At 40.5% G+C, this 22,661-nt stretch overlaps 1 protein-coding gene across 12 annotated transcripts in view; it reads left to right on the plus strand.

Annotated features, from left to right (window-relative positions):
- MEIS2 (Meis homeobox 2) overlaps positions 1-22,661 on the plus strand; it is a 216,471-nt gene that overhangs the window by 64,893 nt on the left and 128,917 nt on the right. For all 12 annotated transcript variants that reach the window (XM_033190633.1, XM_033190641.1, XM_033190638.1 and 9 more), the window contains exon 8: positions 1,463-1,608. In XM_033190633.1, the coding sequence (XP_033046524.1) occupies positions 1,463-1,608 (146 nt within the window). The remainder of the gene's footprint in view (positions 1-1,462; positions 1,609-22,661) is intronic.

Genomic DNA, 22,661 nt, shown 5'->3' on the forward strand with positions numbered 1-22,661 from the left:
GAAGGTTGAGGGTTTTTTGGCAAGAAAGGAAAAGAACAGGTACAGGGAAGCCCACGGAGCAGACCCAGAAGTTAGAAAGCAAGTGGCCCAGTGCGCAGGATGGCTGTGCTGCAGCACAGTCCGAGAGGAGGGAGCACGTCTGGGAATGAGCTGGTGGATCTCTAGTATTCCTCAGAAAGCTACAGAGCATCCAGCTCAGGCTACATTGAGCACAGAGTTTATTGTTTTAGGCTTTCTTGGACAAGGTTTTTACTTAGCATGGGATTTATGGCATTTACTGCTAATGAATGTCTATTCTTAAATTACAAAAACCCCCATCTCAGTGCAATTCCCAGATGTCCTTCCAGGACCCTGGCTTCTTAAACACCAGCAGGGAGCATAAACTCTCCACTTCTCTGTTTTCCTCTTTCGTGTGGCTTCAGGCTAATGATGTGCAAGGAAAACACAGCCGTCTATAAAGCCCCAGTGCTGTCCCCGTATTCTTCATTTATTTTGCATTTGATTATGCCATAAGTCGGATCTTGTTTCTTTCCTTTTTTTAAAGTTATTAGTTCAAATATTAATGTAGGGATATGGCATACATTGCTGCTCTTGATTGATGCCTTCCCAAAAACAGGAAGACGTGCTCGTATGAATTTTAAGAAAGTAGGGGTCCTGCAATGCCTTGCCAGAAGAGTTTTTCAGATACATAATTTAGATGCCCTCCAGGCAGGCTTTCAAGGCATTTTTGCCGGAGGGCAAGAAAAAATAACTATGACTGTTAAAAGTAAATGATTTTTGCTAATGCACAATTAATGCCAGAGAAAAGCACAGAAGAGAAAGATGTTGATAGAAACTTCTGATTAAGTGAGCACCCTACCTTGATGTGTATCTTTTTTTTTTCATGATAATGATCAGTGGTGCAGAGAGCTAAAAGTTTTCATGTCATGCAAATGCCGAGTGCAGGGTCATATGAGAAGTGCGTGAATGTGCGTGCTTAGGAGGTGACAGCTCTAGGAGGGGCAGAGCAGGCAGTGCGTTATGTGCAATGAACGGTGACACAGTTACTGTCACCTATGCAGGCAGCCTAGAATATATAGACTACAGAACATTTAACTTGATTACCCTACAGTATGTGTTCACTCTGGGCATGGGGATGCGTTTCCACTGAATGGGTTTTCTGATGGCGTTTTCCCACATTGGATTCCATAATTGACAAAGAGCTACTGCACTGTGTCAAGTGCACAATTATAATTGAATTAATGATATGGGCAAGTGTGAGACACACAAAATTAACATTTGAAGAGGCCTGGTTTAATTTTGTCTTTTACATATTTGTGTCTCCAATTATACTTTAATGAAAGAGAATATACCCGCTTAATGGATTTCTTTCAACAAGCTTAGCTGAGCTCATCATTAGCTGCACTTGTGGTTGGCACCCTTGCGATGTTTTCTCTAATGTATTTTTATTTCTTTCTACTAGGGGATGGTTTAGACAACAGTGTAGCTTCACCTGGTACAGGTGACGATGATGATCCGGATAAGGACAAAAAACGCCAGAAGAAAAGAGGCATTTTCCCCAAAGTAGCAACAAATATCATGAGAGCATGGCTCTTCCAGCATCTCACAGTAAGTCAAGATGAAAGAGAAAAAAAAATAGTGTTTCTTGTTTTGCTAGCAAGTTATACGGTCTCACACAGATTTTTTTTAAAACTAAGGTGCCTATTTTCTTATTCTTGAAATCTGATGACTAACAGAGTAGTTAAGTTTTTTGTTTTTTTTTTTAATCAACTATTACCATCCAAAGAACACCCTCTAGAAAGTAGCAGGTTTTTAAGAAGCCGGGAATGGACTTTATTTAAAATGATCTAAGACCCTAAACAGCATATATAAGTAAATTTGTTATTTATGCTAAAAGTGTGAGAGCAACTTCAGATAATGCAACAGCAACCAAGGGAAATGGCTGTAAGAAGCTCACAAATCCATAAACATTGCTGATTACACTGTTAACGAAAGCCGTCTCCTCTAGGAGGCAAAAGAAAAAAAAAAAGCACCTTGCCACATGCATGTATCAGGTGCAGCTTTAATTGCTGAATCAGTTTACTGATTTATTTATACTGAATCAGTATAAATATCATGTATTTATATGACAAATTCAGAAGGGTTATAGGTGCTATAATGCCTTTGTTTGCAAGGTGGACATTAAAGGTTCTTTTTTAGCTGCTCAAGTCCATTATCTTAAAAGCTAACCATATTCACTTCTGGAAACGGTTTTACTATGTGCAACATTTTAAAAGTAACAATTTATCTTTATCTTCTTGTTTGCAATCCTTGTATGTGTGGATACATACTGTTGACTCTAAGACTCTCATGGCCCAAAAAATACAATATATTTTTACAGAGAAACTAGGCATGCTTATATTTTACTGTTCATTTGGAAATTCTGGGAAACCAGTAAAAATTTCAGAGGATGCTTCTTGCTATAATATTGTTTTCAGGCCATTGATTTAGGCTAATACTTAAACATAGAGTAGCACATTGAAAGCTGAAGGTCTTCTTTGATTATCCAACTTGTGTGTTGCCATGCTGAATGACATTAGTTACAGTGTCATGGGTCCAGGACAAGGTTCCACTTTTATTTATGGTGGTGGTGGCTGATCTGCTCTTCTCGCAGAGCTGCAAAGGGCAAGGGGTGGAGCGGCGGTGGGGAGGGAAAAGTGATAGATTCACATTCCTAAATCGGCCATTTTGATGTAAGGACATTAGTAGCAAACTAAGGTGTATCGATCTGGCCTGTGGTGTCAGGATTAGCTGGGAGAACCAACGAGGCTGCCGGGGTAGTGGTTTTTCTTGCCTTGCAGCTATGGCCATTTCAAAGGTCAGGGCCCTGCACTGACTCGGCTCAGAGGAATTAGACAGAACATGCGGTCTCTGGGCTGATTACTTAACCAAAGACAAAATAATGAGTCCTAAGCAAATACTGACTAATTGAAAGGGCTGTAAATCCATTACATATTGGTCAGGGATAATCAGGAGTATTTAATCACTTTTATCTATTCAGGAGCACTGAAGCTGCAACAGCAAAGCCCTGAACCTTGCCATGTGGTTATTATTCTCATCATTATCAAAATTACTTCACAGCTGTTCTTTGCTACATCACCTCAGCTGGAGATTTACTAACCTGTAAAATGTTTTTAATTTGGAAGTCGAGTGAGTGTGAGGGGAGGGGTTTCTCATTTTTAAATGAAGGTTGGTTTGGTTAGAGTAGCAACTCAGAAAGGCAGTGTAGCTGCGGATGACAGGCCAGCTGCCTTCTCCTGACCAGCTCACCTGTTTGGTTCGCGCCCTCTGTCTTCCTCCATGCTTGGTCTTTCTTGGTTGAAAATAAACACTTCAACAGCGGCTTTCCAAGCAAACAGCTACGTGTGTTTTCAACCTCTCTGTCATCAAAACCCATGTCAGAGAACAGTAGAACCTTAGAGAATGCAGCTGCTCTGTTTATAGATGAGGAAACAGAGACCTAGAAAGGGAAGTTACTAGCTGAAGGTCAAGCTGAGACAAGGACCCAAGCCTTCCAAGCCGCCGACTCTGCGATTTTTCCACATTACAATGACTTTGCCAAAATGACGATCACCTTTACCAGTTGCATAGAGATCTCACAGTCTCCACCATCAATACGATCAGTCACAAGGGAGAAATACGGAGAAGGCAAGTGCTGTTTTCTTTTCTTGTTTTGAAAGTCCCGTGCTACCCCAATCTTTCCAAATATAGAAAGCCTTACACCTGTATTTCGTGAGTTGAATCTCACGTGGGGAGTATCAGGAACCCTTGATGCCTTAACTCCCTCCTCCCTGGCCAGGACAGCACCCAGCATACACCATGGCCACAGACTGAGAGTTGTGGGTGGCCGGTTATTTCTGGGCACTTGTTGTAACTCTGCTGTGCTGCGAACCAACAGTAAGAGCTTGTACTCACCTCGAGAGTGCTTTCATCTAGTTGAATGTATGCAAGGCTTTGTGCAGAATTCTCTGTCCAACTCTAATTTTTAATGACTGCCTGTCCTCGGGTCGGGGGAGAGAGGACTCAAATAGCCTAAGCTGGGGGAGTTGGGAAGTCTGCATTCACGCTCTGTGATCCTCTGTACTGGCTGAACCTCAGTTAAGTCCATCAAGTTCCCTGGACCTTCTGTTTCCCCGTTTTTCAAATGAGAGGGACACGTTGCAGGATGGATCACCTCCTTTCCCATGCTCCTAGGTTTTGGTTCTGCTCAAGGACATTTAGTCAGAGCAATGCCCTGTCCCAGCCTCATGGGTCATTCTTTCCTCTCTTTTCCCCTTTCTCTTTGCTTTTGCGTTTCACTAAATGCTTTATTTCTCTCCTGACCTTCGCAACATGCCCCTTTCATTACTTTCTCCCACTGGCTTTGTCTCCCATCTTTCTCTCGGTGCCGCTCCCCTGCCTTTTCTGCACCTCCCATGTAGCTTTAGGAAATTCTCCTCTGCTTGCTCTTTGAAAATGTTTTCCTTCTTCATCCACACTTCACCCCACTGCAGAGAAGAGGTTCAGTAACTTTGATGAGAATGGTCCTGTAAAACTTTTACTTTCCAATCTTTAATGAGCTGAAAGATTTACTCAGCTGTAATTCTGAGCTCAGAAACCAAGAATAGAGACCCCTAACTAGCGACATGTTAATTTAGATTTCTTTTCTTACATGCACTAACAGGCATGAGGAAGTCCTTGGAACTAGAGATGCCCCACTATATTTTTCTGTCATTTAATTAATTTCAACTTTCAAAGTGAAATGTTGGCTCTAGCTCACTGAAAGTAGATGCAGTCTAAATTATTATTCATGTAAATTTCTTTACAAGTGCATGATTCAATATGCGTTTCTCCATTATTAGTCTCTTTAACATTATTTCAAACTGGTTTGTTCCCTTTTGTGCAGTGTGACCTGTTCTTGTATTACAATAATCCCCGATGTACCCTTTTTTCTTTCTTTTTTAAAAAAGAAGCTAATTGAATTATCTCATTATTTTAATTTGTTAAGCAAATGTATTTTGCATCTCAGGATGTGTTCTTAAAGAAGGGGGCTGCTAAGGCTTTGCCCCCTGAATGGGCCATTGGCCCATTTTGACATTCATGCATTCATTAACTAGCAGAACATAAAAGAACTCTGGTTGTATTTTTTTTTCCAAACACCCAACCAGCGTGGAGCAACTTTTCCCAATAAGCCACAGGGGTCTTTCTACATATGTTCTCAACTGCAAGCTATTGTCACCTATTCTGAATACCTCAAAAGGCCCAGAGGTGGAAAAAAACCTACCTCAACAAAGGCCAACTGTAGCAATTGTTAAGTCTTGGTCTCAATATGACAAAAATCATTCACCCTCAGTTTTCTTGGAAGAACAAGTTCCACTCCAACTGTAACAGTTAAAACAATCTCTCAAATTCCTTTGCACCACCAACTTTAGGGAAAAAGGTAACAAACTTGCACTAATTGATTACGCTGAGGAAAATATTTAAACAAAGTCCAAAGTGGCATTTAAAAAATCAAGTGATTTGATAAACGGTTTCCATAGTCAGAATTAAGCATTCTGAATTTGCTTAATCTGGGGCTAAATATTAATAATTAGCCTCAGATTTTTAGTTTCTAACTACCTGTTTTCAAAATGCCCCTTAGAAAAATCCCCTCTCAAAAAATTCACAATAATTTTAACAAAATAAATCTATCTGTCTATATATTTTTAGAAATTCAACTAGCAAAAACTTTGTATATACCATTACCCTCTTCCGTTGGTTGATGGCTCTGCCTAACTTCTCAAGCTAAGAAATTCAGTGAAGATCGAAGAAAGAATCTCTTGGAAATGTGTGTGCCTTTTCTGGAAAGTACCCAATGGCAAAACGAACAAACAAACAGACAAAAACTTAGGGAAATCCTAAAGAAGTACATTCCTTTTGCTAGCACATGGAGATTATGATATCATAAAAGTAAGCCTGCCATTACAACTGTTTTTATTTGACTTCAAAGATAAAGAAACAGCAAGCAATAATACCCAGGCTGACGGTTTATTCATACCCATGAAAAAACTCCTCCACGCCAAGAAGCCCTTAGTGTGCTCAATTAGGCCCTCGGGCACCTCCACTTGCCACCTTCAAGAGCTCCTCCAGTTGTGCTGCAAATAATATATTTGATCATGGAACAGAAACAGGAAGTGCTCACATACAAAGACACTACTTGCTCATACCAGTTTCTGGCTGAAGGTCTTCTTATTTGAAAACATAGGGATAAAGCTCACACTTAGGAGATGTGGGACTTCTTTCAAAGATGTGTGTTACAGAATCAGAAGCAAATTTTACTTTTAAAAGTGACATAAGCCGAGGCGGGAGGATCGCTTGAGGCTAGGAGTTTGACACCAGCCTGGGCAACATAATGAGATCCCATCTCTACAAAACAATAAAAATTTAGCCGGGTGTGGTGCACCCATGCCTGTGGTCCCCACTACTCAGAAGGCCAAGGTGGGAAGATCATTTGAGCCCAGGAGTTTGAGGCTGCAGTGAGCTAGGATGGAACCATTGCACTCCAGTGTAAGCAACAGTACGAAACCCAGCCACAAAAAAAAAAAAAAAAAAAAAAAAAAAGTGATATAATATTATGTATGCAGCCACCTTGAAACTACAGATTCTAAAACCTCTGCCTTTCTTTCATGACAAAATGCTTTGTCCCCTCTTCATATCTCCGGGGTTTGGGGAGACGGATGAAGCCCACCTCTCAGGTGTTTACTCATTTTACTGCCTCCCCTATTACAATCTGTCTTATGGGATTTTGTAAAGGCCTGGGTTTGGTCATAAAAATGGGCTGAAAAGGATATCATCCTACAGAGACAGTGCACCCAAGTTTTATAAGTATATTCAGTTCCATGTTATGTTAGAGAACTGTCTCTCCACTGAGTTCATCAAGACCATATGACAGTAAACTTAGTCATCTTAAATTTGTTATTGTGGTGTACACACACACACACACACACACACACACACATGCGCAAGGGAGGAGGGAAGGAGGGAGGGAGAAAGAGAAACAGAGAGACTTAGACTGTTTTGCCCTTTGACTAGTTCTCTTTATCTTGTGCAGATCCAGATGGCTTCTTTCTTAAATGAGGCAGTCCAGTGTCGAGGTTAAGAGCACAGGGCCTGGAATCTGCAACACAGTAGATTTTTGATCTTGAGCCATTACCCTCTCTGAGCCTCATTTTTCATATCTGTAGAAGAAGAATAATTCTAGTTCCACCTAGTAGGGTTATTTTAAGGATTAAGTGAAATAATGTAAAGTGCTCAGCCCTGTGCCTGATTCTTATAATAACTACATAATATAAAGTAACTATAATTCTTATTTTAATCCAGTTAAATGGCTAGCAAAAGGCTTTGACCAACGGACCTAGACATCCAAAGTTACCACATTTGTTCCTGGGATTGTAGCAATGGAGAGACCAGGTTTTGCCAAACAAATCCCAAATATGGCTGGTGCAGTGGCTTGTGCCTGTAACCCCAACACTTTGGGAGGCCGAGGTGGGAGGAATGCCTGAAGCTCAGGAGTTTGAGACCAGCCTAGACAACATAGCAGGACCCCATCTCTGTAATTTTTTTTAATTGGCTGGGCGTGGTGGTGCATGCCTGTGGTCCTGGCTGCTTGGGAGTATGAGGTGGTAGGATCACTTGAGCCCAGGAGTTAAAGGCTGCATGGAGCCTTGATCATGGCACTGCACTCCAGGCTGGGTGACAAAGTGAGACCCTATCTCAAAGACAAAAAAAAACAATAATAATATCCAGGCTGGGGGTGGTGGCTCACGCCTGTAATCCTAGCACTTTGGGAGGCCAAGGGGGGTGGATTGCTTAAGGCCAGGAGTTCAAGACCAGCCTGGGCAACATGTTGAAACCTCATCTCTACTAAAAATACAAAAATTAGCCAGGTGTGTTGGCACATGCCTATAGTCCCAGCTACTGGGGAGGCTGAGGTACAAGAATTGCTTGAGCCTGGGAGGCAGAGGTTGCAGTGAGTAGAGATTATGCCACTGCACTCCCGCCTGAAAAAAGAAAAAAAATTGAAATATCCCTCAGCAGGAGAGAACATGCTCTACATTCTGCCTTTTGAAATCCATATTAACATTCGGTGGCTGCTTGTTGAAGCTAGGTGATAGCATCAGAGAGTCCTGGTGTCAGTGAAAGCCAGGGCATCCTAGTGAGCCTTCAGGGATGGGGTGGAAGGTGGAGAAGGAACGGGCTATGGCGTAGTTCAGAATGTCTCGAGTGGGGCTACTTTTGGGAGAGAAAGCTCTCTCTTACCATTTGTCTTCCAGGATGTGAACAGAATATAGAGTTGCCATCTTGCTTGGAGTGTGAAAGTCTGGGCTGTCTGCAAGACAGCATGTTATGGTTTTTATTATTTTTTGCTGATTGACTGATTGATTGTAGAGATGGCATCTTGCTATGTTGCCCAGGCTGGTCTTGAACTCGTGGCCTCAACTGATCTTCCCACCTCAGCCTCCCAAAGTGCTGGGATTATAGGTGCGAGCCACAGCACTTGGCCATGATAATGGTTTATAAAAAAGGGATCACCAACTGTGAACTTAGAAGCCTTAGGTGTGAACCCTATGGTGTTATTCAACCTCTCTGAACCTATTTCTTACCATTAAAATGAAAGTTATCTGCCCTCCTTAGCTGACTGGGTTGCTGCATGGGTCAAATGATGTAGTCAGTTTATAAACTGTAATGTGCTGCACAAATGTCAGGTATTCTGGTCTTCTGGTTGTGTGCTTGGCTTTCCAGCTGCTTGAGACCGCTCGGATCTTATGTCATCACCAAGGGTTAGAGATAGAGTGCTGCCCACCTCTTTCATCCTCCACCCCCAATTTCTCCACTTGTCCATTTCCACAAATATATCCCTGGAGACACTGTGATAATTTCTATCATTAGACATCTTTTAAGGATCTTGAATGGTTAATTGAATCAGTATTTCACGGACATTAGTTATTTCTGCTTAGAAATTAGGGCCTTCATGATTCTGAGACTGGTCTACATAATACAAATAGCTATGAGCCAAATTAATACCAAATAGGAAATGTTGACCTTAGTTATACAGTAAGAGATGGTCTTTCTCATATTCAGAGCTGCAAATGTTCACATGCATACACGTGAGGCACCTAAGAAATACTTATGTGGAAATGCACATGCATAACACACAGCTGAAAGCACCAGCAGAGAGAGCTTCCCGCAAGCATGCAGCATAGTGGGGCCGCCCCTAGCCTTAGCCTTTGCATTGTTTTCCTGCTTGCCAGGAGAAAACATCTGTGAATTATTTGAATGGAATCTTATACTAGAGAGCGTCTGAACTGGTGTCATCTCTGTTTAATTTCAGGAAATGATGTCACAATGCATTAAATAACAATGCTGGGTGATTTATTTTCCCGTGGACATGCTGTCCTAAGCATTCCTCTTCTTTTGCAATGTTTCCAATTAACTGTAAGCTGGAGTGTTCTTCCTATTTCATAATAATTTTGAGGGGTGGGGATGGGAGATAGGGGTGGGCAGAAGGGTAATTTCAGAGGTTGCTGAGGTTCAGAGCTAATGGCCCATCCATCATGTCCTTATTGGGATGGGAGAGTGCTGAGCGCTGGAGCTGTGATCACCGGTGGCAACCTACAACAGTGTTGGTTAGTTTTAAAGAATGTCTAAAGATGAAAGCTTGAGTGTTCTGATGCTGGCTGTCCAAAGAGCCACCAGATAATTTTAATAGTGACCTGCATACTGGAGCTTCTGCCTTTATCAAAGTTTCTCTGCACTTCCTTCTTCAGTAAAGAATAGAGGACATAAGTCAATTCTGTGTGCCATCTGTTGTCGTTTTTACAATTTCTCAAATTAAAGAGACAGGCCAAAAATTTAATATTGTGTTGGATCCTAGAAGCTCCTCTCGAAGAGAGAAAATTGCAACTGAATTTACTTTGTCTCTCTTGAGGGGGAAAAATTGCATATTGCTATGTCATAACCTTTTACTCGTAGTCCCAATTTGGTGTTTTGAATCGGATTAAGAGGGCTTCTGCATGGAAAGACTGATGTGTTTGGGATTCAGCAGCCTTTGTTCACATGGTTCTGAATGACACGGTGGTAAAGTCCCCGGAACAGTGGTGGTGCAATGGCTTTTCATGGGGGTCATGAAATGCATCGTCTCCTCCTCAATGCAAAAACATTTTAAGACATGTCAAGACATTTCAAAGTACATCAGACAATCCTGTTTAAAAAGAGGTTCACCTCAGATAGACTGAGAAACTTACCTCCCAGATTATGAGCTACTAACTGACAGATACATTTTAAAAATAGGTAATTGATAGGCAGAACAGAGTTTTTAGTGCAGCCAAACTACTCTGGATGATACTATGATGGTGGATACGTGTCATTATACAATTGTCCAAACCCATAGAATGTACAACACCAAGAGTGAACCCGAATGGAAACTGTGGACTCTCTGGGTGATTATGATGTGTCAATGTAGGTTCATCAGTTGTTACAAATGTACTACTCCAGTAGGGGGTGTTGATAATGGGGAGGCTATACATGTGTAGGGCCAGGGATTTATGCGAAATCTCTGTACCTTCCTCTCAGTTTTGCTGTGAATCTCAAACTGATCTCAAAAAAGAAAGTCTACTTAAAAAAAAGGAATTGAATGAAAAGATTGAAGAATGAAAGGCTTATTAAATTACCGTCAAAAAGAAACCAAAATAATTATTAGCTCAAAGTTGAGCACTCAATTTCATAAAATATCACTCGAAGTATAATTGTTTAAAAATATGTTAAAGAATTCAAGGAGATGGGGAATTGAGGACCCTTGAATAAAGGAACATAGAAGGCGTGTGCATATTGAATATTCAGCTATTTAAAAACTCCAAGAATAGAGTGCCATTAAATGCTATTTAGTGAAATCCCTGAATATTCATTCAGATCATAGAGAAAATTTCCATTTCTTCGTTCCACATGACCACAGTTTGCAAGTATATTCCATGGAGAAGTGGAGTGATTGGGAATTACAGGGTAAGTTGACTAGGTTATGAGAATGCTGACTGTCCCTTAGCTTTGCTGCAGGAGAGGGTCATAAGATGACCTTAACGTTCAAGACTAATTTCGATTTTAGAGAGTGTTACTGCACAGATTTCAGAGGACTCCTGGAAATGTCCTGCCTTCTCCAGGCTGTAGTCTGTTTTTGCAATTTGGAACAGATTATGAAGTGTAAAGATAATATCCAGCCCCATTTCTCCTGTTAAGAAATAGTGACTTGGGTAGGAAGCATTAGGTTGGTTGAATGGAATTTGCCTTATTACATTTATGTGCTGTGTGCCACTTTCCACATTGATTGGCAGCAGTTGTTTACAGTATGCAGAATAATCACTGGCACCCTTTAAAGGTGTATTATCCTCTTAAAACATAATAGTAATGCCATTTTCATGCTTTTACATTTGCTATTCATATTCTGATCTGCCAAGTCCCAAATCTGCCAGAGCTAATTTAAGTTGTTTTTATCTAATAGTGGATAAGTTGTCAAGTCACAATATAATGGCAGATAATTTTTCTTAAACTATAGTTTTACTTCTTGGTTATAATAGATAACATGAATATTTGTTGAATCTGACTTGATTGTCCACACACAAAAAATTACAACTCAAGAGATATTGTCGTGGGATTCTGCAATGACAAGAAATGAAGAGAGTATTATTATCTAGTTATTCTGAGCATTATAGAAAATTAACATGGACCACTAATTAGTTTCCTTCCAGCCACCACTCTTCCCCCATAGCCAGATAATGAAGTTCTCCTCTTGTGAATCCCAGCATCAGATCTTGTTGCTGCTGTTAATTTAAATACCTCCGTTATCACATTATAACTGTCTAGATTTTATTTTACTTTTTGCATCATACTCTTGCAATCACAAATATTCCAGAATTAATTTTGTCTTGGAAATATTTGGCAATTCTGTAATAATTTAGAAAAGTATATTCCCATGACTCAGGCCACACTACAATTGGAAAATGGCTTTTTTCTTACCCAGAGTACGTGGTGTGATCCCATCGTATGCTGACAAAAAACAACCCTAGTGTACCAGGGTGGTGCTACACTAGGCTTTTCAAAGGAAAACGGCTTTTATCGATAGAAGATGAATGCTGGAATATTGCCTGTGGATTTGGTGACACATTGGAACTCTCTATAAAAGCAACCTTATTTTTTTCCCCATGGTGAAAAGTTATAGGTTCCATTTCAGTGTTTCAAGATACCTGCAGGCAGCTCATGAGTTGCTATACTTGTTTTAAACCCTTCCTCACAGTGATTTTTTTTAAAAAAGTAGTAAGAGAACATGGGAACAGGGGATCATTATGATTCAATTATAGTCTCAGTTTTTCCGTTAGTTTCTGGGAAGCCAGAAATTTAGAACTGGGTAGCAAAATCTCACGGATTACTTGGTGGCACTTTGATAAAAACCCCTCTTAGAGCTTAGTCCTGAAGGTTTTCTGTTTTCTAGTAAAACACTTAAGTGTAATTAAATATGATCATGTGAAAAGGCGTTAGTTTTTAATATGACCTTTGTTGCCAGTCTGGAAATCCTCTGAAGTGTCTGATTTTTTTTTTTTTTTTTTTTTTTTTGCAGAGCGAGTTTGACAGAAAAGTGATTTAATGCTCTTTGGTCCTTATGTACTTGTACGCTTTTGTCCACGGCTATTCCAAATGCCCCCCTGCTTATTTAAAATGTATATATAATCAGTTATGTAAAAAGAGATATGCTTAAATTCTCATGTCTCTATGGTTGGACCTCTGTGGTTGGAGCAGACAATAGAAATGTCTGTAATTCGGCCGGGCGCGGTGGCTCAAGCCTGTAATCCCAGCACTTTGGGAGGCCAAGACGGGCGGATCACGAGATCAGGAGATCGAGACTATCCTGGCTAACACGGTGAAACCCCGTCTCTACTAAAAAAATACAAAAAACTAGCCGGGCGCGGTGGCGGGCGCCTGTAGTCCCAGCTACTCGGGAGGCTGAGGCAGGAGAATGGCGGGAACCCGGGAGGCGGAGCTTGCAGTGAGCTGAGATCCGGCCACTGCACCCCAGCCTGGGCGACAGAGCGAGACGCCGTCTCAAAAAAAATAAATAAATAAAAAAGAAATGTCTGCAATTCATTTCAGAAAATGTGACTTTCCTACCTTTAGATAGTGAGGACAATCTCTTAACTCTTTGTGTTGACAGAAGCAAACATTTGAGGACATGGTGAAAGAAATCTCTACCATTTATAAGGTTATACATAGACCAGAAGCAGTGGAGTTAAGACCAAATTGAAGACTTGACCAGTGTCCTAGTCTTAGCACAGCCTTTTGCTTCCTGGATTATTTTGGGCAAGTCATTTAATTTATCGGCGTGCTCATTTTCTCACTTCATTGTTTTGAGGGTTAGCTAAGATTAGAAATAGCCTTCTGAAAAGGACAAAATACTATGCAACTGTAAAACGGTGTCTATTCATGTTTTCATATCATCCATTGAAATCGTCTGTTCTGTCATAGCTCCTTGAAACCTGAACTTGGATGTGGGTGAAACATTCTTCAAAGACAAGTATTGCACTTGTTTCTTTTGCCCTAAGTCTGGAATGGGGATCCAATCCTACAGATAGCACATGTGCAAGGAGAAAGGCAAAATACCTGACAGACCATTGATTTGTGGCAGTGTGAGTCAAAGTAACTTTTGGAATTTGTACACTCAAACTTAAGAGAAAGAACTGGAAGACTGCAAACTAACTTCACAATAAACATATTGTCACTTGTGTTATTACAGCTTTGGAACAAGCTGGTTGGGAGTTTGGGCATCTTTGTTCTTTGTCCCTAAACTCTTCATCCTGAGAATTAACTGGTCCATCAGCGTGCCATTTTTCATCCTGGCCAAGCTGATGGGGAAGAATGGTTTTACATCCCTAAGTGGCGATCTCATAGGCCCATTTCAAGGAAGGCAAAGTCCCATACCAGATGGAATTGTCTCATTGCAGCAAGAGATTTAAGTGGGATTTTTTTTCCGCTGAAGACAGTTTCAATCTGGATGTTTAATCAGGCTTTCTTTGATTCTACATACAGAGATTTCAGATGTTACTGCTCAGTTAAACTAAAGCACAGAATATGAATGGAAGAAGAGTGAGGAAAGCTTCTAAAGGTATAGAGAGGCCTTAGATTTAGATGCACCAGCCAGATAGCCAGGTGGGTGAACTTCTGTGGAAGTTGGAAATGGTGGCACTATAGTTTGAGAGTTGGAGCTAATCTTTGTAGAGGTAATACTTGAAACCATGGCACTGAATAAAGGTTAAAATAAGAGACAGTGCAGAGAGAGAAGGGGGTTTGAGTCTTTTTGAAGACTATATGTGAAGAGGTGAAGAAAGAAAGTAGTGAGCAGAGATAAAGACATCAGACCGGTAGCATAATCAGATCATGTGAAGAAGGAAGGAGTTTCAAAGTAGAGGAAGTGGATTCTGTAGAAAGATCAAGGACAGGACAGGCGCAGTGGCTCACACCTGTAATCCCAGCACTTTGGGAGGCTGAGGCAGGTGGATCACCTGAGATCAGGAGTTTGAGACCAGCCTGGCCAACATGGTGAAACCCCATCTCTACTGAAAATACAAAAATTAGACAGGCACCTGTAATCCCAGCTAATCAGGAGGCTGAGGCAGAAGAATTGCTTGAACCCTGGGGGCGGAGGTTGCAGTGAGCTGAGTGCCACTGCTCTCCAGCCTGGGTGACAAAGCAAAACTCCAACAACAACAACAACAACAACAAAAAGTGGAGAAAAGGAGGCCAGTGAAGATGGGGGCCAAAGCACACCTGGGAAGGTACAGAGAAACAGACACATTTTGTAAAGAGAGCAAGAAAGCTGAGGGAGTTCAGGAAAAAGCTTCTCTTCACTTATGACTAGGAAACTGTGGAGAGGGTGGTGGAGAGTGAATTAGGAAGGCACGGAAGTGCAGCCTTGGAGCAAAGAGGGCCAGGCTGAATGGACTCTCTGCACATCAGCTCATCCTTTCTTAGGCAGTGCTCAGAACCAGAGAGCAAGACGGACTAAAGCAGAAAAACCTAAGGGTGAGATCAACAAGAGGAGGAGCGGGAAGATGTTAGAGCAGTTTTTGAAATGACAGACCAGTAAGCAAAAAATTCCAAGGAGATAGTCTTTCCTGGGACAGAAAAATAATCCTACAGTTCATGTGAATAATAAAATAACAAAGAAAAGTCAAGGTATTTTTGGAAAAGAAAAATGAGGGAGCTTGTGCACTGAGAATTACTAAAATGTATTATAAAGCTACATGACGTGGCACTGGCTAACACAATAGGCACAATGATCATTTGAAGAAAATAAGAATTCACAAATCAACACAAATAGAGAAAGCAATTTACTAATTTTAAAGGCATCACTTCAAGTCAGTGGAGAAAAAAATAATCAGTAGTCTTCATCAAAATATACACTTAAGAGTTTTTTGAAGTAGATATGACTATTTCTCTTTCCTTCGTTTAATGAAATGTTTTGAGAGTAAAAGCAAAGGAATTATAAAGAAATATTGTGATTGATTAAATTACATGTGTATGAAAATTAAGAGCCTTTGAATGCCAAGAAAACACCATATACAAAAGCAAGAAAAACACTACACTAGGAAAAATATGTAACATTATATAACAGGCAAAGGATTAGTGTCCCTAACAAATAAAGCACCGTACAAATCAATAAGAAAAAAAATGAAGTAGGCCAGGCATGGTGGCCCACACCTGTAATCCCAGCACTTTGGGAAGCTGAGGAGGGTGTATCACGAGGTCAGGAGTTCAAGACCCACCTGGCCAAGATGGTGAAACCCTGTCTCTACTAAAAATACAAAAATTAGCCGGGCGTGCTGGCAGGTGCCTGTAATCCCACCTATTCCTGAGGCTGCGGCAGAAGAATTGCTTGAACCTGAAAGACGGAGGTTGCAGTGAGCCGAGATCACACCACCGCACTCCAACCTGGGTGACACAGCAAGACTTCATCTCAAAAAAAAAAAGAAAAAAAAATGAAGTGAATAAAAAGTCAAAAGACGAATAGGTCCATTCACAAAAGCAGAAATACGAAGGACTAGTAAGCATTTAAAAAATGTTCAGTGTTGGCCTGGTGTGGTGGCTCATGCCTGTAATCCCAGCACTTTGGGAGACAGAGGTGGGAGGATGTCTTGAGTTCAGGATTTCAAGACCAGCCTGGGCAACATAGTGACACCCCATCTCTACAAAAAAAATAAAAATAAATAAATTAGCCGAGTGTGCTGGTGTGCACCTTTAGTTCCAGCTACTTATGAGGCCAAGGTTGGGACCGAATAAATGTAAAAATCAACAACAAAAAATTTTTATTTGGTAGAAACTAAGAATAAAAAGTTATAATGTCTGGCACTGTCCAGGGTAGAAGGGAATATCTAGCTTAATAATGACTATAAAAATTGACATGGTCTTTCTGGAATATAAACTAGTCATATGTGTTAAAAAAAAGAAAACAACTAAAAATGTTCTCATCCTTGGATCTAGTAATTCAATTTCTAGGAGTTTATCATGAAGAAATAATTTTAAAAATACACAAAAATTATGCAAAATTACGTATAAAGATATTTATTATAATAAAAAATTGAAAGTCACCTATATTCTCAAATGTAGGAGATATGGAGTGTTATGGAGTGTTATGGACTACTATGTAACCATTAAAAATTACATTCCAAAAATATTTTGAGATGGGGGAAATCTCTTAAGTTTTGCTAGGCAAAGTAAAACAGGTAAGGCAGTATTTATCATATAATTTTAATTTTATTAGAGAAAATATATATGGACATATGCACAGAACATATGAATGATTATCCTTGGGTAGGGAGATCTGGGTGACATTCTTTTTATAGTAGAAATTTTCTATGTAATGTGTATTGCATTGATAATACAGAACAATAAATTTTATTTTAATAAAGAACCATGCTGGCTAAAGGAGAGAAATAAAGTATGGTAACACACTGGGAACACTGGACACTCACCGAGAGGTTGCAAGTCCAGGTTCAGAATAAGAAAGAGAAACAGAGAAGCAGAGAAAGAGCATTTTTAGGTTTGTGATCTTGGAGGTGCAACATCTCTGTTTGATGAATTTTCTGCTGATAAAGTAGAGATGGATAATATTGGAAATGAGAGAGGCAAGATATTAGGCAGGCCTTTGTCATACATATTGAAGCTTTCAAAAGTAGGGGCAAGCCACAGGATGGAGAGGAACTTTCTAGCATGTATATATGTCATGGGGAAAGCCGGGGTGGCTTAAAAGTCAACATTCTTCTCTCAACAACTGGTGGAGAGGAAAGAAAGCAAATGCTGTGAACTTCATGAGAAAAGTGGCTGGAAAGTTTTAGGTAGGGGCTGGGAGCAGGGAATAAGGGAAGAAAGGGAAGGGAGAACAGTCTAGCCTCTTGTCCTCAACTGGTAAGGAGGAAAAATGAATATTTTAGTAGAAGAGTATATTAGTTAGCTGGGGCTGCCATAACAATATACTATAGTCTTAGTAGCTTAAACAACAGACATTTGTTTTCTCACAGTTCTGGAGGCTGGAAAGTCCAAGCGCCAGTGCAGCAGAGTTGTTGTTGGGTGAGGGCTCTCTCCTGGTTTGCAGACAGCCACCTTCTCCCTGTCCCTGCATGACCCTTCCTCTGACTTCATTCAAACTTAATTACCTCCTAAAAGCCCTATCTCCAAATAGTTATCATATGGGGGCTGGAGTTTCAACACACACAATTTGGGAGAACTTAATTCAGTTAAGAGCAGAGAGTATGTAGGTTAACAAGATTTTAGGACAAACACAAGTTTAAAAAAAAATCAAGGATATGGAATTATGTGTACAGAAAAGATCAAAGGTTTTTGGGGTTTTTTTCCCCATAGCACAGCCAGTGAGGATGAGGGCGAAGAGGCAAGTTAATGTAGGATGTGGTAAGATAAGAAAAACAAAACAAACAAACAAACAAAAACCAGAATGCCAACAGTAATGCCATTAGGATTACAGGTCTTTGCTAGACCCAGGCTGTCAGAAAGCTCTCTAAAATACTATCTTATCTTGGCGTAGAGAATCTGAGATAAAGCTCCCTCAAATGTTTCCTCAGAGCACCTGGATGGAGGCAGGAAAGAGGAGCGAAGAAGGCGTGGGGAGGACTATTCCGTTGGCTAAAATAAGCCACAAATTGAGTTCTTATTTTGATTATGTGTAAGGTTTGTTTGATCTAGCTGCTTTTCCTTAGAGTTCAGTTTTACATATGCTTCAGCGCCCAACCAGCTTGTGTATTTTCAGGATTTTTTTTCCTCTTTCTTTTTCTTCTTCGGTTGGTTTTTAGATCAGGGAGGGGAAGGACTGAGGGAAGCGAGGTCAGCAGACGAGACTCATTTCCCGGTTTGTCAGACTGTGCTCTTGACCCCTCCTCAGGACCTGTGATTAATACACGCTTTGTAGAGGAGGCTTGGCAAACCCCGCTCTCCACAGGACCCGATTCATAATTCACAGCGAGCAGGAGGAGCAGGGTCTTTGTGGTGGCTTGTTGGCTCTTTGCTGCACAAAAAGCAATGCCTTCTGACCTTCGCTGTTATCTAATCAGGAAGTAGACAGTCCTGGCGTGTAGCTGAGTCCTCGTAGGGCTCTCTACAACTGTAAATTATGTTCGGGCTCCCCGGATCTGGGGCATGCCACACTTTACATTACTATTGTGTATCTTAAAATAAACAGCATCGCAAGCTGTTTATTTTGGTGTTACTATGTATGCAATTTTAAAACAGTGGTTACTTAAACAAATGTCTCTGTTCCCACAGCACTTGAAAGCCAGTGTTTGCTCCTGTGGTTTTGGATTTTGTCACTTCTGTTTGGATTATATTTGAAGTCCACACTGTGAGCAGTTGGAATAAACCTGGCGGCACCTAAGACCAGGGCCTGCTGTTGGGCCCTGCGCTTCACCATGTGCAGCTCTCTTCCTCCTCGCACTATGCTCCCCTACCCTCTACCGGCCATTTGCATGTGCACAAACCAGATATTTTGCTTTCTCTTTGGGGCTCTAAATTTATCCCCATGAATGATCTAGAGAGTCATTTACTTTAAGTTCCTGAATGCTTTGCAATTTAATTGAAGAAGTGGTGTCGTCATGATGCTATAACAAAATACTACTCCCAAATACTCATTTAAATTGTCATCTGTGCACTACAGATACAATGCATATTCCATTGACATAGCTTGGTGAAGATGAATGAGAAAGCGCAGGGGTGGTAGACAGAAAGAATGTAAAAATATCAAAGTTTTGACAGTGACTTGCCCTGTCACCTTCAGTCCTTATGCCTCTACTACACAAGGGGAGAAACAGAAAGGTAGAAGATCTTAGTAGCTCATGCACTGCTTGTGCTCAGATCGACTCTGGTTTGATTCACGGGAGGCTACTTCCTCGTGCTGTTTATTTGGATGAGTTATTTAACATCTTTAACTCTTCATCTGTAAAATGGGTAAGATTGTCAGGGTAGGGGGGAACTGAAAAAAATAGAATACGTAAAGCAGTCTATGTCACTTGAACAAGGTTGGCACTCAATAATTACTTTTTCTCTTCCCATTCCAACCCTCACCCCGTGACATAAATTATAGCTGTGGGTGGTCTGGGACTAGTCCCCTTGGCTGGAAGCTGGAGTTAATGCAGTGTGGGACCATCAGTGACCGACCTGGCCTGCTGGGTGATGTTTGGGACTATCATTACCCAGAGTATGTTTAACCATTAGCGATGGGGCCACAGCACTCCAGACTTCTCCATTCCCTGGCCTGTTTTTAAGGAGAGAAGCAGAGGCTAATTGGAAGTTTTGTATTATGTGTGCCTTACCCCCTGCCATCAGTGGAGATATCAAATTATAATCATCTTTCCATCTTGATGACATGAGTTTCTTTTGTTGTACTGGTACATTATAAGGGAATTTTTTCTTTTATTTGCTTGTTTATGAATGAATGGGTAAAAATCTACTTGGATTCTTAGGTATTTCAAGAAGTCTAAATTCTAGTGGTAAAATTCATTACCTTTAATACTCAGACTCCACATCAGCTTACACAAGAATAATTTTTGTTCTCATAACTCAGTTATGTAAATGAAATAATTTGTTTTGCATGTATAGATACTATTTACGTTTTCCACAAAAACCAACACTACTTTGAAAATTTTATATTATAAGCCTGATAGATTGAAGTTGCACAATATAATAAATCTAAAACATTAATGAGCTGATGTGGGTCTTACTGGCTAGACTGCCACATTTCTCCTTCTTCTGAAGCGCACGCACAAGGTCCTATGCTGTGAAGAAGTGAAGACACATTCCTTGGATCATGTAGATGCCGGCAAGGTCCAGTAATTGTTTCTCATTGCTCTCTATGATTCCATAAAGATTAACATGTAAAATATTTTGAGCATATGGATTTTTCGTTCCAAATATAAAGAAAATATTCAGTGATCATAGAGTGACTGAAAGCTTGGATGGAGCTTCAATATCTCCTATTAGCTGAGCTGCCTTGTGCAAGTTAGTTAACTTTTTAACAGTCTCCATTTCTTATCTTTGCAAGATAGGGATAATGATAATACTTCCTCCTAGGGTTGTTAGGATGCACAAAGGAGATAATGATGGGCCAGGCATTTACCACATTGCCTGCATTAAATACTGGAGGAGGTTGGCTCTTAATCACTATGTTGGCCCTTTAAGGGGACAAATACTTTTAAATTTCCCTAATAATTTGGAAGGTAAAATAAATTCAAAATGTTTGGTGTCATTGGTTCACCTCTGTCCTAAACACCATAGAATCCCATTTTTCTTGACGAACACAAAAGGGGGGTGTAAGATAGAAATGAAGAGGACTCGCACTGTTACTAGGCGATCTCCATTTTCACTCAGAGTGAGAGTGCATCCTGTCCTCCTTCCCTTCTGTGGTTGGTCTGTCTCTTAGTTAGTGATATTTTTCTTTTTTTAATCTGCTTATTACCTTTCTAATAATGAGACATAATCAGGCACTTTTTTGTGTGTGAGGCCGGTTCTTGCTCTGTTGCCCAGGCTGGAGTGCAGTGGCACCATCATAGCTCACTGCACTCCTGGGCTCAAGCAATCTTTGCACCTCAGCCTTCCAAGTAGCTGGGACTACCGACGTGCCCCACCATACCCAGTTCACTGCTAAATGTTTTACTCTTAGTAGAGATAGGGTCTTGCTGTGTTGGCCAGGCTGGTCTCGAATCCCTGGGCTCAAGTGGATCCTCTGACTTCAGCCTCCCAAAGTGCAGGGATTAGAGGGATAAGCCACCAACCCTGCCCACACTCTGTATAGACATTTATTCTTTCTCCACAATTATAGCCATTTGATATCCTTTACCATGTTCTCTCTGACTTTCTGGTTTGACTGAATTTTCCTTCTTCCTCATTTTTTAACCTCCTATGTGTCACTCGTATTTGATGTTCAAATAATTTTATTATTTTCTATCGGTTTGCGTCATCAGAAACAGGTCAAAATTCTTACTCCAAAGAGAGTGGAGGGGAATGTACTTTTTTTGCCCCAATAAAATTAGATGGCATAGTGACAAGTGTGTGTTTGTTAAAAAGCAGTTAGCACAAATTAGAAATACTTCACAGCAGATGTGTTTTGTGAAAGGATATGCTAAAAAATTAAACAGAGAATACTTTCCGGTTATAATTTTAGAAAAATATTGTGCAATGAAGCAAATTTACAATTCACTTAAATCAACCTTTTTATAGAGTGTGTGCCTTCACGATAAAATTTCGACAATTCTGCAATTTGTTTCAGTGTTTCATTGAGGGGGTGGAAATCCATCTGCTAGTTATTTTGGGGGACACCATTGCATCAATAAAATGATTCCTAAGCTGTACACAGACTTCATTTTAAATTAATGTGTAGCTGTTTTATAATGTGGAGCTGTTTTAAGTATAAGTGACTTAGTTAAAGGCAAAAGTTCCTATTATATGCATAATAGTATGAATTTCTTTTTTCTTTCTGTCAAACACAATCCCAGGGTACTCTACTCTCTAAGAACATCTTGGGCCCTGGGTTCTGGCAGACGTTTCTTATTCTTACTTCACTGATCCCTTTTCGAGCTGCTGGAGGGACGTTTTTTATAAGTTGCTACCGTTGATACAGTTGCTATTAATCACCGTCTGCCATGTTGTGACGCAGGTTTAATAACATCCCATTGAGTGGCTCTCGCAGACTGGAGGCTTACCAACAGCACTGGCCTTTGATATTCGACTCACACCAGGAAAAAGTAAATGTAGAGTTAAAAAAAAAACAAAAAACAGCAAATAGAAAAAAGAACAAAAACTGGAGAAAACAGAGTGAAATCAAAAACAGATAGCTTTCTGTGTGCAGCTTAGTTTGCCATGGGAGCAGTGAAGCTATAAATCTCAGCAGTGTTGTTTGAAAACTGAACATGAGGCTGCTAAATTTATCATTCATTCTTTGTTGTTTCAGGGAGGGGAAGAGCTAGCTGACTTGGCTAACTTTGGATTCTGCCCCCTCCCATCAGTAATGTTTCATTTTTCTCCAAATAAAATCAAAATTTGTTTTTTCCTGGATCAAAGAATACTGG

Source organism: Trachypithecus francoisi, unplaced genomic scaffold, assembly GCF_009764315.1.
Source record: "Trachypithecus francoisi isolate TF-2019V2 unplaced genomic scaffold, Tfra_2.0 Lachesis_group3, whole genome shotgun sequence".
NCBI classification, from domain to species: Eukaryota; Metazoa; Chordata; class Mammalia; order Primates; family Cercopithecidae; genus Trachypithecus; species Trachypithecus francoisi.